At 39.7% G+C, this 14590-nt stretch overlaps 1 protein-coding gene and 1 non-coding gene across 3 annotated transcripts; both read right to left on the bottom strand.

The window, feature by feature from the left end:
- Positions 1-1955: 1955 nt before the first annotated feature.
- Positions 1956-12843, bottom strand: dnaja1 (DnaJ heat shock protein family (Hsp40) member A1). Of its 2 annotated transcripts, XM_053619295.1 has the most exons (10): positions 12712-12836; positions 11978-12023; positions 6767-6920; positions 5538-5730; positions 5206-5310; positions 4604-4831; positions 4411-4525; positions 4191-4306; positions 3964-4064; positions 1956-3286 (listed from the first exon to the last, which is right to left on the bottom strand). In XM_053619295.1, exons 3-10 carry the CDS (start codon positions 6896-6898, stop codon positions 3065-3067), a joined length of 1212 nt encoding a protein of 403 aa, XP_053475270.1. In that variant the 5' UTR covers positions 6899-6920; positions 11978-12023; positions 12712-12836; the 3' UTR covers positions 1956-3064. The 2 variants fall into 2 exon arrangements, with proteins under 2 accessions (XP_053475270.1, XP_053475269.1); XM_053619294.1 differs by lacking the exon at positions 11978-12023 and having other exon boundaries at positions 12712-12843.
- A 1088-nt stretch (positions 12844-13931) lies between these two features.
- On the bottom strand, positions 13932-14023 carry trnar-ucu (transfer RNA arginine (anticodon UCU)). Its single transcript is given in 2 exon segments — positions 13932-13967; positions 13987-14023. It is a non-coding gene; the product is annotated as a tRNA-Arg (tRNA).
- Between the last annotated feature and the right edge of the window lie 567 nt (positions 14024-14590).

Below are 14590 nucleotides of genomic sequence, written 5' to 3'. Positions count from 1 at the left end.
CCACTCCACGCTTTGTGGTAGGACTATTTATTATTTATTTCAGGAAAATCTTTCTGCCTTTTTCACTAAAAGCTCCGTTTTTGACAAAGTTTTCGGCGCATCTCTAATAAATATATTAAATCGACGTTGATTATGTACATAGCTAAGTGGAACAGATGGTAATAAATTTTATTTCACATATGAGAACTCAAAACATTCAATCCGTAGAGAATTTCGCAGAGCGAAATGTGGCTTTTTTTTTTTTTAATAAATTGCGTTAAAAAAACTACTCGCATTGCTGAAATTGCAGATGCTTTAAATTGTCTCTCGCAGTGATGTGTGTTGGTAAATGAGACCTTTTAGCTGTACTCATGTTCAACACGCGCGAACTGAAGAGGGCTTTGATGGAATGCGCGTTGTGGTGATGTCACATGACGCGTCTCGGCCCGAATCTGCAGAAATTCCGCGGTAATTTTGAAAAATTGCAAGCTCCACAGAATATTGCGGAGTTTGATTTTGCGTTCATTTCTGTGATCGCAAAATCCTGGAGGGACTGAACACTCTCCATATACTGTGCCAAAGCGATGAAAATCGAGTCGAGATTAGAGCACCTGATTGGGGAATGGCAGGAATGGGGCGGGGCTTCCAGGGGGTCCGTTAATATCAGAGAGTTCAAAACACTTACGCAACTCTCGATCATTCCAGATTCGCCTGCTGATTGGCTCATCTGCTGTTTGCACTCTTTTGGTGTTTCCGCGTGTGTATTTTTGGGATATTCACTGGTACTTGATGTGACGTCCCACGTTAACATTCAGTCAGATTTCTCCTGATATTCTGCCTGCAAGGCTACAGACAACAAACAACTTCCTAATCTCCAGAGTTACCCCGATCTGTGATACTGAGAATAATAAATCATCTAGAGGGCGTGCTAGGCCAGTTACTCAGCTGAAACCAGCTCGGACTGCTGACAGCGTTGTTGTGGTTACAGCGTGATCGTCACTGTTTCCCCGTCTGATTTTCTGCGTAAAGAAAATGCCAAGTGTGAAAGCACTGATTGAGAGCAGGAGTTTAACACGAGCGCTGATCTGGACACGTGTTTGCGTAAATGTTTTCAGGTGTGAAGGATTGGTGTGTTTTAACACTTCACCCACACTTGCATGAAAAATAACACTGGAACTATGTTTGTGTGTGTTTGTGTGTGTGTGTGTGTGTGTGTGTGTGTGAGAGAGAGAGAGAGAGAGACGTGTATCAGGTTTATATTTTGATATTTCTTTATCTCAAACACTGTCGAGAATGTTCTGGTTTGTGTTCGTGGACAGTGGGTTCAGGTGATTTTACTATGTAAATGCATCAAGTGTTGGTAAATGCAGCAAATTTATTCTTGCTCTCGAAGCGAACGACACGTTTTTAACTTGTTCATCATCTGTGCATCATCAAGCTTGATGACATTCAGTGTCCTTTCTTTTCCTGGTTATTTTTATGGCCTAAACAGGCGTCTGCATACTTTTGATGTATGAAATAAAACTCGCTGCATGTTACGCCAAACGTAAACAGTCCTGTTATTTTCTAGTTACACCACAGTATTAAATGTGAAGTCTGTACAGGTACTAATAAACGCTCGGTCCTGCGAGAGACGAGAGGGTGGTTTTGGGCCCAGTTTTTTTTATTTTATTTTTTTATTTATTTATTTATTTTTTAAAAAAGGTAAAAAAACAGCAGGATGTTCTGTTCTGTTATTGGATTAAATGATGCTAACTAACTAATCATCTTTATTTTTACTAACTTGTGTTTGGACTTGTTAACACGCTACAAATATCTGATGGAGGGAAAATTTCTTAAGAATGCATTTACACACCAGTGGTGCTCATGTGTTTTTTTTTTTTTTTTTTTTTTTTAATATATAAATGTAACAACCAAAATTAAATAAATACTAACATTTCTGAAAATTATTTCAAAAACACCCCCAAAACAGCAGGTAAAGGAGAAAGATTTAAGTTTAATTTATAAGTTAAAGTACAAATAAAATGTATTATTGGTCTTAATAAAATTGACCTTAAAGTACAAGAAACAATGACCACATTAAAAAATAAAACAAAAAACGCAGAAGATAAAAGATCATTTAAAAAAAAACAACAACAACAACGCAGAAGATTATTTTCCAACAGAGATACAGATCATTAAAAAAAGACAAGTTTTAATTTGATGTCTTTGCTGTGAAACACATGATCGAGGGCAGGAGATGTTTCCTCTTTACCTGTTTATAAGGCCTCGCAGGTTACAGGTAATTGACGGAACGTTTGGCAGACGAACGTGGAAATAAGGATTTCATTTTAAACTATTCGAGTGCTGCATAACTGTACTGCTCTGCATAATGAACGAATAGATTAGTGTAAGAAAGAGTAACATGATTTAACTCTTGGCAACTTAATTCGCATGAAAAGGCTGCAACTAAAAGAAAAAAACCACGGCAGTCGATGTACAGTGCAAATGCTGCTACACATGACAAAAGCTAATTATTGAGCCAAAATCTTTTTTCTTTTCTTTATTCTTTCTTTCGGTTTACGGTCACCGTTAGAGGACGTCATACAAACCGTAGTTGTAGTAGACGTTTCTTTTTCCTCTTCCTTTACACGCTTATTAAAGGTTCGGCTGTTAAAGTAACATTGCTTTTACTTTTACATTTGAGGAAAATCTTTTGGCTTGCTAAATCACAGTATCCTTAAAAACGGCAGAAACGAACAAACAAAAAGGAAAACCAGCGCGGCTTTTAGTTTTTCTTCAGGTTCTGTAATGATTAGCAGCTTTAAATGAAATGTCTGCTTCTTTGACCTCTGCTGCGTTTGTAAAGGAATCTAAAGAAAGATGAAATCAATACTGTACCTGACTCACTCACCTGATCCTCTCTACACCTCAGAAACCTGCTCATCATTACAATGAATAAGATTTTCCCAGTGATTAAAAAACAACAAAAAAAAAAAAACAAAGAACAAACATTTGATGGACTTTCTCTTTCTCATTAACATATTCTGATCACAGAGCTTTATCTAAAGAGTGAGGTGGAAGTTAGGGGCAGTGGAAGGAAGCTCTATGAGGTTTGACACTGTACCCCTCCTCCTGGGTGGAAGTCCTCCTCGATGTAGTGGAGACGGTGTCGCTCATGGCTCAGGTCACAGTCCTCGAGATCGGCGTAGATGTAGAGGTCGTCGTCCATGCTGTCGGGATCGCTTTTCTCTTGTGTGGAGGGGAAATACTGCTCCAGCTGCTTCAGCTTGTTTACAGGGAGGAAGTTCGCCTCGGGGAAGACGACCTGCCGAAATATATATTTTTTTTAAAAAGGTTCAATTCAAAAGAAATGTATTCAAGTATTAATTAGCTTATCATTATAAATTTGCATGAATTCCAATTCAAAATTTATTTATCACACAACCGAGGTGTAGCGAAATGCTTTTTACGTCTGTCTGTGACTTAAAATAGAATTTACATACACCATTAGACCAGAATTTACTTGAATGAAAATATTTAAAAGGAAAAAAAAAAAGTATAACAGTATAAGGTAACAGTAACAGTCTGACTATAACTGGGATCCGGTACAGATATGTGCAGTGTAATGCTGTGCAACATTAAGCTGAGGTATCTGTACTGAAATCACCCACACACAGTATAGGATAAATATTTATAAATAACGTGTAACACAGGATAAAGTGGTTACTGAAGATGAATGAATAGAAGACGTATTAAAGTGATGTAGGTGGTGTGGGTGTTGTGTAAGCAAGTCCAAGCTCTGGTCTCTATTCCTTGGTAATGTCCCGGTCACAATGAGCGCAGCGTACATACACATACAGTATACATGGATTTGACAGGCAAAAAAACCCAACAAAACACATTCTCTTATATATATATATATATAATGTATGTGTGTGTGTGTGTGTGTGTATAAAATCCTGAATTAGAAAGCTGCGTGTGTTGGTTATGTGCGTCACTCACGTTAAAGTGGACGATGAGTCTGCCTTTCTCATAAGGGCGACGGTACACAGGCATCCCTTCATTCAACACACACTTCTTATCACCTGGTCGGATCAACTCGCCTGCTCCACACAACACAGGACATTATGGCGAAAAGAACACTGTAAAGGAATCACTTAATCTGGCATCAAAACAGCTGCTTGGGTGTGAGGTGATGAGTTGACACACCTGTATATAAGAACACTAACCTGGGTGTGAGGTGATGAGTAGAGTCCTGTTGTCCAGCGTTTGGACGGGTTTCTGGAAGCCACACAGCGACTCTACGAGCTGAAGGTCCATGGTCATGATCAGATCCATTGTCTGTCTGTGTGGAAAAATAAAATGATATTTCAGTGATTATTAACTTAAGAAAGAAAGAAATAAAAGCGCGCTGTTTTCCGATCCTAACAGCGTAACCCCCGTGTGTACCTCGTGAAGACAGGATGCGTTTTCTGCTCTAAGACGATAATGATGTCACCAGGTTCCAGTCCCGGTTCTTGGTCTCCTTCCCCGTGGAAAACAATCTTCTGTCCATCTTTCATACCTGATTAACACACCGCCGTGTCAGAGAACCTCCTTCACTTTATATCCGTTTACCTCTGTTAGCTCCGCCCCTCCTCACCTTTATCCACGTGCACCTCCAGGATCTTTTTCTGCCGCAGGATCTTGCGTCCGGCGCAGGCTTTGCAGCGGTCGCGGTGGCTCAGGCGTTGGCCCTGACCCCTACAGCTGCCACAGATGGTGGAGAGCTGCTGCACCATGCCAGGGAGTAACTGATGCAGCCTCACCTGGACTCCCGTCCCCCTGCAGGACGGACATGCCTCCACCGCACCTTTCCGCCCCCCGCGGCCTGCGAAACACGACACAACACAGCGCTGATCGATTCTGGATCGATTAGTTTTCTAGAACAGCAGCTCTGACAGTAGCACAGGTGTTTTTATATATATATATATATATATATATATATATATATATATATATATATATATATATATATATATATATATATATAAATGCGCTTGTTGCTATAGTAACAGCTCATTATACAGCAGACTCTTTCTCTTTACGTAACATTTACCGAAGGAGTCTAGAGTGTCAGCGCTTTGACACAAGCTGGAACTTTTCTGACATCTTCAGGACAGAGGAGTTTACGCTTCAGTAACACAACAAGCTGCGATTTTTTTTTTTCTTTTTTCTGAGAGAAACAAGAGGGAGGCTGGTTACCTTCACATCGCTCGCAGATGACGTTCTTCTGTACAGCCAGTTTCCTGGTGGCTCCGTTGTACAGATCGTCCAAAGAGACGGTCAGCTGATGCACGATGTTCTTCCCTGAGAACACGAGACGGCTCGTCATGCTATTGTCGGATCCTGCAGACGTTCGTTACAGCTATACTCCACTGTTTTTATCCTAATCTCTATTCAGCATCTACCTATCAGACACACCTCTGAGGAAGTTTCTCTGCACTGAGAACAGAGCAGTTAAAGGTATTTGTATATAAATGAAACTGTACGTGTGTAGAATCCCTCAATTTACATGAGGTTCAAGTGGGGTGTACCTCTCCTCTCTCTGCGCATGCGACTTCCTCCTCCGAAGAACATGTCAAAAATGTCCATGGGGGAGCTGAAGCCTCCTCCTCCTCCTCCTCCTCCATTCCCACCCTCCTTAATGGCCGCCTCTCCTCCTCGATCGTACACTTCTCTCTTCTGTGCGTCGGACAGCACCTCGTACGCCTGAGAGATCTGTTTAAACTGGAGAGACAGGAAACGCTCAGGGTAATGTAACAAACACCACTGCCCATTTCCTATTACACCTCCATGATAAAATAATTCATCATAACCACAACTATCATTTAGATACGTTCTATCATCATCATCATCATCATCACACACACACAGTATACAAGACTACACCAAGTGAAAACAAATTTAGTATGTGTTAATATGTTAATGGTTGGGTAATGAATATTAATGAGTGCATCACGAATATTAATATCACAAACAACAATTGAAATCTGTGTCTTTCTCAAGCAAAGGAAATCAGGAGGAAGCTAAAATCATAATTTAAAAAAAAAAAATTATTTACCAATGATAACTTTTTGCTTCATTTTCTAATTCCTACACTTCCTGTCATCCCAAAACATCCGCCATCTTCAACGAAAGAATAATTTACACAGTGAGGATGAATGACAAATATGTTCCTGTTCTCTATATACGCTCACTATAAAGTCGAGGTCTTTTACTGATGGTGGATTTTACCGATACTGATCCGAAATGAATCAAAAAACACATCAAATGGCACAACAAACTTTATCTGTATTTTTTTTTGCCTCTAGAGGCCACTCTCGTACTGCATAATGTCTTCTCATTATACAGTAAATCTATAACTACAACCGCAATCCGTTATCGGTGCTGATTAATCTTCACTACTATATAGTGTATAATATAATGGTGGTGTAGATCCTCCTGAGTGCATGATCTGTCCAATAAAACACCATCTGAGATTCAGACACAGTGTCCTTGCTGAGGAAATATCGCATAAAGGCTGGTGAATATTTACTAAGCTAAACTTAAAGTACAGCATCTTAAACAAATGTAATTGTTTATCATTCATAAACATTGTTTTAAAAAAATATTGAAATTCCTTTGCAGATCCGTTTGTTATGTTACAGAAACAGAAAAGAGAGTTTTCGCATTAACGTTAATAAAGAACAGATTTCTCAGTAGAAATGACATTTGCGTCCTCGTGAACAGAAAACACACTGATTAGATTAAACGAGTCGCTCACCTTCTCCCCCTCGGCTGGGTTTTTGTCTGGGTGGTATTTCAAGGCCAGTTTGCGATAAGCTTTCTTCAGCTCATCAGGACTGGCGTTGGGCTTCACACCCAGGACGTCATAAAAACCCGTCTCCTTCACCATGATGGCCACGGACAAGATTAAACTGGAGAGAGGAAAGACACTTCGTTACAGATTACAGTTCAGCTTCAGCTTCATTTGACTGCACGTTTATGTATCATTTCTGGGTGGAAAAATATTAAGTAAAACACGTCTCTATTGTACACTTTTTATTTACATGAAAAAATGTCTGAACCAAGACGACAATCCAGACAACACAAACAGAGAAAAACAACTAAGAGAAAGATAAAGAAGCCTGATTAGAAGAATGCAGCGTATTAGCACTTTTCCATGCTTGAGACAAGTTTTTATAGGTGCGATAGTCAACGTTTTCCATTTCTTACTAATACAAACAATGTGTAAAGTTATGTAGAAATATTTTTTTTATAGTCATTTTCTCATCGCTGAAAAAAAGCCCCAGCTCGGAAACCTTCCTTCTGGTCCAGAATATTTGGCTTCACCTTGTCTATCATGTTGTAGCCATGCCCCCAACGCCCACTTCACAGCCTCATGAATCAGTATGAGGAGAAGTTGTGTGTTTATAACGAGGCTCGAGGAGAAAATACAATGAAGGATGTTAATAAATGAAGAGAAAATAATTACACAGTCTATCTGTGTGGGATTTGGTGGCTTTGTGGTACAGTCCTTGCCTTGGGATTGGGCAGTTGCTCATTCAACTCCAAGTTGTCAATGTACTTGGTATGTTGGGTGGAGAAATGGTGGAGGTAAAAGGGCAGATGTGTGTTACTGAATGATATAACTGCTTTTCACAATAGATGTTACTTAGCTGGGGTGGTATATGGATAGTTTTTATGGGTTGTTACTTTGAAGTTAACAAGTTGAACAGAGCTGAAATTTTGCAAAAGCTTGGACTGAATTTACACAAGGCTTTAGGAGAAGGCGTTAATGTTAATGAAGCAGCAGGCAAAAGTTGTTGGTGTTTTGGTCGAAGTCATTTTAAAGGACAAAGGCGCTACGAGGCTGTTCTGGTTACTTGGGATTTGGTGGTGCTGTGGCAAATGCCTTACCTCTGGATTGAGAGGTTGCTGGTTCAAATCCAGCTTTGTCGCAGTATTTGTTATGTTTGATGAGGAAATGTAGAAGGTGTTTAACCTTTAGGGCAAGGTTACGTATATGAAGGTGAAAAGGTCTATAAAACAGGTTTCTTGTACAAGATCCTGTAGCTCATGTGGATGAGTGTCGCCCTCTGGATTGCGAGATTGCTGGTTCAAACCCCAGCCAGGATGCAAGGATATGGGTGTTGATGGTCCAGGAATCAGTGGCAGGCTGGGTGATGTGGGGAGGGATGGATGGTGTGACCTGGTTGGGGGTGAGTAGCAGGGTAGCTCCCCCCAGAGCAGGAGCAGAAAGAGGTTATGAAGCTTGAAGAGAAAGGTTGGACTTAGGTTTTTACAGAAAATTTTTATATAATGCAAAACTAAGTCGAACCCCTCTCTTCAGGTTCCATAACCCTCTTACTCTCCACTGCTGGTCCTTGGGGGGCAGATGCCCGGATATTACCCCCCTTGGTCACGCCCTCCGGCCATCCTGCACCTTCCACATCAATCAGCCTTCCACTGATGCCTGAACCTTCCACACGCTTATCCTTTCATCCTGGCTGGGGTTTGAACCAGCAACCTCTCAATCCGGAGGACAATGCTCATCCACGTGAGCTACAGGATCTTGTACAAAAGACCTCTTTTATAGACCTTTTCACCTCCATATACATAACCTTGCCCTAAAGGAAACTGCACAGCCGTGAACCAGGAAAGTCATGCAACATCTTGGTTTCATCAAAACACCTCTATAGCTGGGTTTGAACCGACAAGCTCACGATTCACAGAGCAATGCTTTTACCACAAAGCCACCAATTCCCACAGAAACCAGGCAGGTGTCATAGCGCCTTTGTCTTTTAAAATGACACGTATATGTCGGTCATACATGACGCTCATGGAGAAACTAAAATGAAAGATGTTAATGAAGCAGCAGGCAAAAATTGTTGGTGTTTTGGTCGAAGTCATTTTAAAGGACAAAGGCACTACGAGGCTGGCCTGGTTACTTGGGATTTGGTGGTGCTGTGGTAAAGGCCTTGCTGCTTGATTGAGAGGTTGCTGGTTTAAATCCAGCTTTGTTACAGTATTTGTTATGTTTGATGAGGGAAGGTGGAGTTCAAGTCTGTGCTGTTTCCTTTACCCTTTAGGGCAGGGTTACGTATATGAAGGTGAAAAGGTCTATAAAACAGGTTTTTTGTACAAGATCCTGTAGCTTATGTGGATGAGCATCATGCTCTGGGTTGAGAGATTGCTGATTCAAACCCCAGCCATGATTCAAGAATGTAGGTGTAGATGGTTGAGGAACGAGTGACAGCCTTGCCTCTGGATTGAGAGGTTGCTGGTTCAAATCCAGCTTTGTCACAGTATTTGTTATTCCTGATGAGGGAAGGTAGAGTTCAAGTCTGTGCTGTTTACTTTACCCTTTAGGGCAAGGTTGGTTGGGGGTGAGTAGCAGGGCAGCCCCCCACAGAGCAGGAGCAGAAAGAGGTTATGAAACTTGATGAGAAAGGTTGGACATAGGTTTTTACAGAAAATTTTTATATAATGCAAAACTAAGTCGAACCCCTCCCTTCAGGTTCCATAACCCTCTTACTCTCCACCACCAGTCCTCAGGGGGCAGATGCCCAGATATTACCCCCCTTGGTCACACCCTTCAGGCATCCTGCACCTTCCACTGATTCCTGAACCTTCCACGCTCTTATCCTTTCATCCTGGCTGGGGTTTGAACCAGCAACCTCTCAATCCAGAGGACGATGCTCGTCCACATGAGCTACAGGATCTTGTACGAGAAGCTTCTTTTATAGACCTTTTGACCTCCATATACGTAACCCTACACTAAAGGAAACTGCACAGCCGTGAACCAGAAAAGTCACGCAACATCTTGGTTTCATCAAAACACCACTGGAGCTAGGTTTGAACCAACAATCTCTCCATTGAAGGGGCAAAGCTTTTAGCACAAAACCACCAATTCCCACAGAAACCAGACAGGTGTCATAGCGCCTTTGTCTTTTAAAATGACACGTATATGTTGGTTATACATGACATACATGGGAAAAACTAAAATTAAAGATGTTAATGAAGCAAGAGAAAAAGATAGTGGATTTTTGGCAGAGGTCATAAAAAGACAAAGGCGCTATGACAGATGGATGACAGATGGATGACAGCGTCTGATTTGGTGGCTCAGTGTTAAAAGCCTTGCTCTGTGACCTGCAGGTTGAAGTCTTGCTTGAAGTCTTGCTGAGTTTGTTATGTTTTGTTGCGGAAGGTGGAGTTTATCTTTAGGGCAGGGTTACATAAATGAAGGTGAAAAGGTCTATAAAAGAGGTTTCTTGTATGAGATCCTGTAGCTCATGTGGACGAGTAACGTGGCTGGGTGGACAGGTTTCTGGTTCAAACCCCAGACGGGGTTCAAGGATATGAATGTAGATGGTTCAGGAACCAGTGGCAGGCTGGGTGATGCAGGGATGGATGTTGTGAATGGGTGGGCTAAATATAGTTTTTTTTTTTTCACATCACAAAAATCTACTATTTTAACTCCACCTTCTACATTTCACCACACAAGGACAGGTACAAGAGGATTCAAACCAACAACGTCCAAAACTAGAGGCAAAGCTTTTATCACTAAAGCCAGCAAATCTCACAGCAAACACACTGGTGTCATCGCACCTTTGTGTTTTAAAACTATATACAAAAAATAAATAAAAGAATACCCAGAAAAAACTTCTCTCCTGACTCCTCCATATATCCATTATATACAGTATACATTGCAAAGAGAAACAAAATGTCATGTTTTAAAATATTTTAGCTTTATGTTATCAGTTACCAAACAACTTGTGTATCATTTTCAGCAGAATCATGGACTCAGTAAGTTCTTTTTTTGGAAAGTCCTGCTCTGGAAGATTAAATTGCTGTACTTCACCAGTCTGAGTTTAATGATTGACCTGAGCGTACATGTAGGTTGTTTTTAACAAGCAGAGAGAATGTCCAGGAAAAGCTGGGGTTATACTCTATAAGGACGTCAGCGTGTAGGAGAGAACGTTAGAGATCTCAGCAGTAAAGATGAAGAGATCCGTGTTCTACATGCTCGTCGTGTTTCTGCTGATCCCGGTGCCGAGCAGTATCAGGAAACAGAACCTCACAGAAACTCTCAGGATCCACGCAGTGATCTGAAGCAGCTCTGAGCGCTCGCGTACCAGCTGCTTTATCCCAGATCAGCGAGAAGTTGGTGTACGTGGATAACGAGAACGCAGGTGAGACGAAGAACATCACACTTTCCTCCGTCAGCGTCACTGTAGCAGTTTATACTGTTCTGCATTTAAAATCAGTTCCTCCAGGATTTTGCGATCGCAGAAATTAACACGAAATCAAGCGAACGCCGCAATATTTAGAGGAACTTGCAATTTATCAAAATTACCGCAGATTTTCCGCAGAGACGCGTCATGTGACGTCAGCACAAAGCGCATTCAGCCAAAGCCCTCTTCGATTCATGTGTTGAACATCAGTACAGCTAAAAAGTCTCATTTACCAACAAACATCCCTGTGAAAGCGCGTGCACAACTATTTCGTGCACTTGTGATTTCACCAATTCGAGTAATTTTCCACAAAAAAGCGCAAGCTGCATCGCAAATTCTGACAACCACTGCAAAAGCAAGCAACAATCACAAAAAAAAACAGAAATCCTGCACTGACTGAAAAATACAAATAGTCACGTCCTGTTGCTTTACACCCCATGTAGTGAACACAACCCTGTTTAACACTGAGACCAAAGATCTGATCACAGGAGAGAAAATTCAGCACAGGTACTTACTTATGGTGAGAATTATAGTGTTTGTGTATAGTGTGTGTGTGTATATATATAGTTAGTGTGTATAGTGTATGGTGTGTACAGTGTGTGTATAATGTGCATGTGTGTATAGTGTGTGTATAATGTGTGTACAGAGTGTGTATAGTGTTTGTACAGTGTGTATATAACGTGTGTGTATAGTGTGAGTGTACAAAGTGTGTATATATAGTGTGTGTGTACAGTGTGTGCGTGTGTATTGAGACTCACATGTCAGTGGAAGGAATGAGAAACTGTAAGATGTTTGTTACACGTTCTGGATAAACAGTAATAGAACACCAGTCAGGAATAATAATAATAATAATAATAATAATAATAATAATAAAGAAGGGTGAACATTAGACTCGAGAGGATGAGAACACTGATTAGATGATGTGAAAGAGGTGGAGGTGTTAGTTATAAGACAATAAACTTATTTATATCACACTGAGAAGAGAAATGTAAACTTTTTTTTGTGTGTGTGTGTGATGATGGAAGGTCCTGAGGGTGCCAACACTTTTGCACTCCAAGGTATAGATCTCTTAGTATTTCCATCTCATTATGAGACCTGTTCTTTAGTCGTCTCAAGCCCAGTATTTGAAAGAAACACCATTGTGGGTGAAGTATAAAACGATTACACTGTCATTTATTTAAGATGTAAATATTGTGTAGTAATTTATTTCCACAGCTCAGTGTAGTGGACGCTACAATCCAGAACAGATTTTTATCAAATATCACACAGAATACGTCCGATATTATAACCGATATAAATCAGGATCATCTCTGTTTTACATTTCTGTACTGAATCACTGGGAAAATTTTAAACAATTATCCACATTTTCAGTAAAAAAAGACAGGATTAGCAAAACAGCGAACTACTAGCTAGCTACTTCAAAATAACCGGTCGCGTTAACTACGATCTTTTACATCATTAACAATTTATTTTTTAACATAATTCCGCTTACTGTGTGATGTAGTAAAGACTCTTTTCTCATCGAAATGCGTTTCTCCGGTTTAACACTCTCACGAACGTCTGGAATCTTCTCCACACCGAGGATTTCCTAATGCTCGATAACGGGGGACAGAACGCGCATGCGCGGTTAACCTGACCGGAAAGAAGGCAAACACGTCAACGGAGCTGCCATCTTGGAAAGGAAAACCATCCCGTTGACTTGAAACATATTTAGAGCGTCATTGTATTATTATTATTATTTTTAATAATACAATAAATAAAGACACATTGTGCAGCTCTTGTAAATAAGAATGACTGACAGAAAATAAACACACAATAGAATAAGAAATCACTTTTCACAGGTGATCCTCTGGAAGTATTTTTTTTTTTCCTTGATGAGAGTCGATGTAGGGTGAAGTTACATTTTTATTAAAGCTTATTTTTTAACATGAGCTCAAGTTTTGGTTTATTATCATTTGTTTTCAACCGTATCTACATTTAGGCTATTTAATTTTACTTTTTATTTATTTATACATTTCGCTGTTTAGCTTTACATTTAGTACTGTTTGATGGCATTTTTTAAATGAATTGTGGTCAATAGAAATATTGACATTGAAATATATATATATATATATATATATATATATATATATATATATATATATATATATATATATATATATATATATATATATATATGCACAAAATTATGATATTTGGAGCAAGGCACTTTTTGTCAAAATTGGTTGAACAAGAAGTGAGTTACAGCTGATTCTATCTCAGACGTATCTCTCCATAGACCTGCACCGTCTTTACAGTCAAATCGTGACCTTTCCAATATGTCGACAGCGTTGCCGTATAGCTAGTGACAACGGCTAAAATGGCGTCTATTATTTTCTCACACACACTATAGTTTACTGGATTATCGTGTTTCCGTCTCGTATATGGGATGTGTGTGTGTGTGTGTGTGTGTTTGTGTGTTTATAAAGACGTATTAAGACAGTTTAATTTTTAAACTGTTGTTTTGTCCAAATGAATGAAACAGTGATATTTCTGCATGTATTTACTGCGGTCAACCCGGGCAGAAATGTGAGCAACATTTTTTACATATATATATATATATATATATATATATATATATATATATATAAATCGACAAATAAAATTTTTACATCAATAACTAAAGTTATAAAAATCACATTTTTATCGTGAGGAAGGAAGGGGAAAAAAACTCGACTCCGGTGGGACTCGAACCCACAACCTTTGAATCACTTCTCCAGTGTTTGACTAGAAGTCCAATGCGCTATCCATTGCGCCACGGAGCCACCTGTTGAGCAAGCGAGAAATTGTACCTATAAACTAGTTTTATCGTTTTTTAACGTTTTGAGTGGTGTGGCACCAAGTGGCAAAAAATAATAAAAATATAAATTTCGTACAGATGAGTAACGGGTAATGAGCGCCCTCTGGTGGCCACACAACATCTCTGCAGCTATTTTTTAATAAACTGAATTTCACAGCAAAATAAACACAGTATAACGAAAGGAATTTTATCTAATTTATTACATTATTCTCACATAACTGATATGACCAAATTTTGTTCTTCATTCTGCACCAAGTGGCAAAAAAAGCGAAATATAAAACCAGTACAGATGAGTAACGGGTAATGAGCGCCCTCTGGTGACCACACAACATCTCTGCAGTGCCATTTAAATAGGAACGGTTATTATTTTTCAATAAACTGAATTTCACAGCAAAATAAACACAGTATAGCGAAATGGATTTTATCTAATGTATCACATTATTCTCACTCAACTTATCTGACCACATTTTGTTCTTCAATCTGCACCAGGTGGCAAAAAAGCGAAATATAAATCTAGTACAGATGAGTAACG

Source organism: Ictalurus furcatus, chromosome 29 (assembly GCF_023375685.1).
Source record: "Ictalurus furcatus strain D&B chromosome 29, Billie_1.0, whole genome shotgun sequence".
NCBI lineage: Eukaryota > Metazoa > Chordata > Actinopteri > Siluriformes > Ictaluridae > Ictalurus > Ictalurus furcatus.
Note: the sequence above shows the minus strand (reverse complement) of the source record. Positions and strands in the feature narration are given on the sequence as shown.

Coding starts and splice junctions, on each gene's coding strand:
- dnaja1 (XM_053619294.1), bottom strand. CDS start 6,898: ATGGTGAAGGAGACGGGTTTTTATGACGTCCTGGGTGTGAAGCCCAAC. Junction 5,311..5,537: donor CATGCGCAGAGAGAGGAGAG/GTACACCCCACT, acceptor TCGTGTTCTCAG/GGAAGAACATCGTGCATCAG. Junction 3,287..3,963: donor GACTCATCGTCCACTTTAAC/GTGAGTGACGCA, acceptor ATATTTCGGCAG/GTCGTCTTCCCCGAGGCGAA.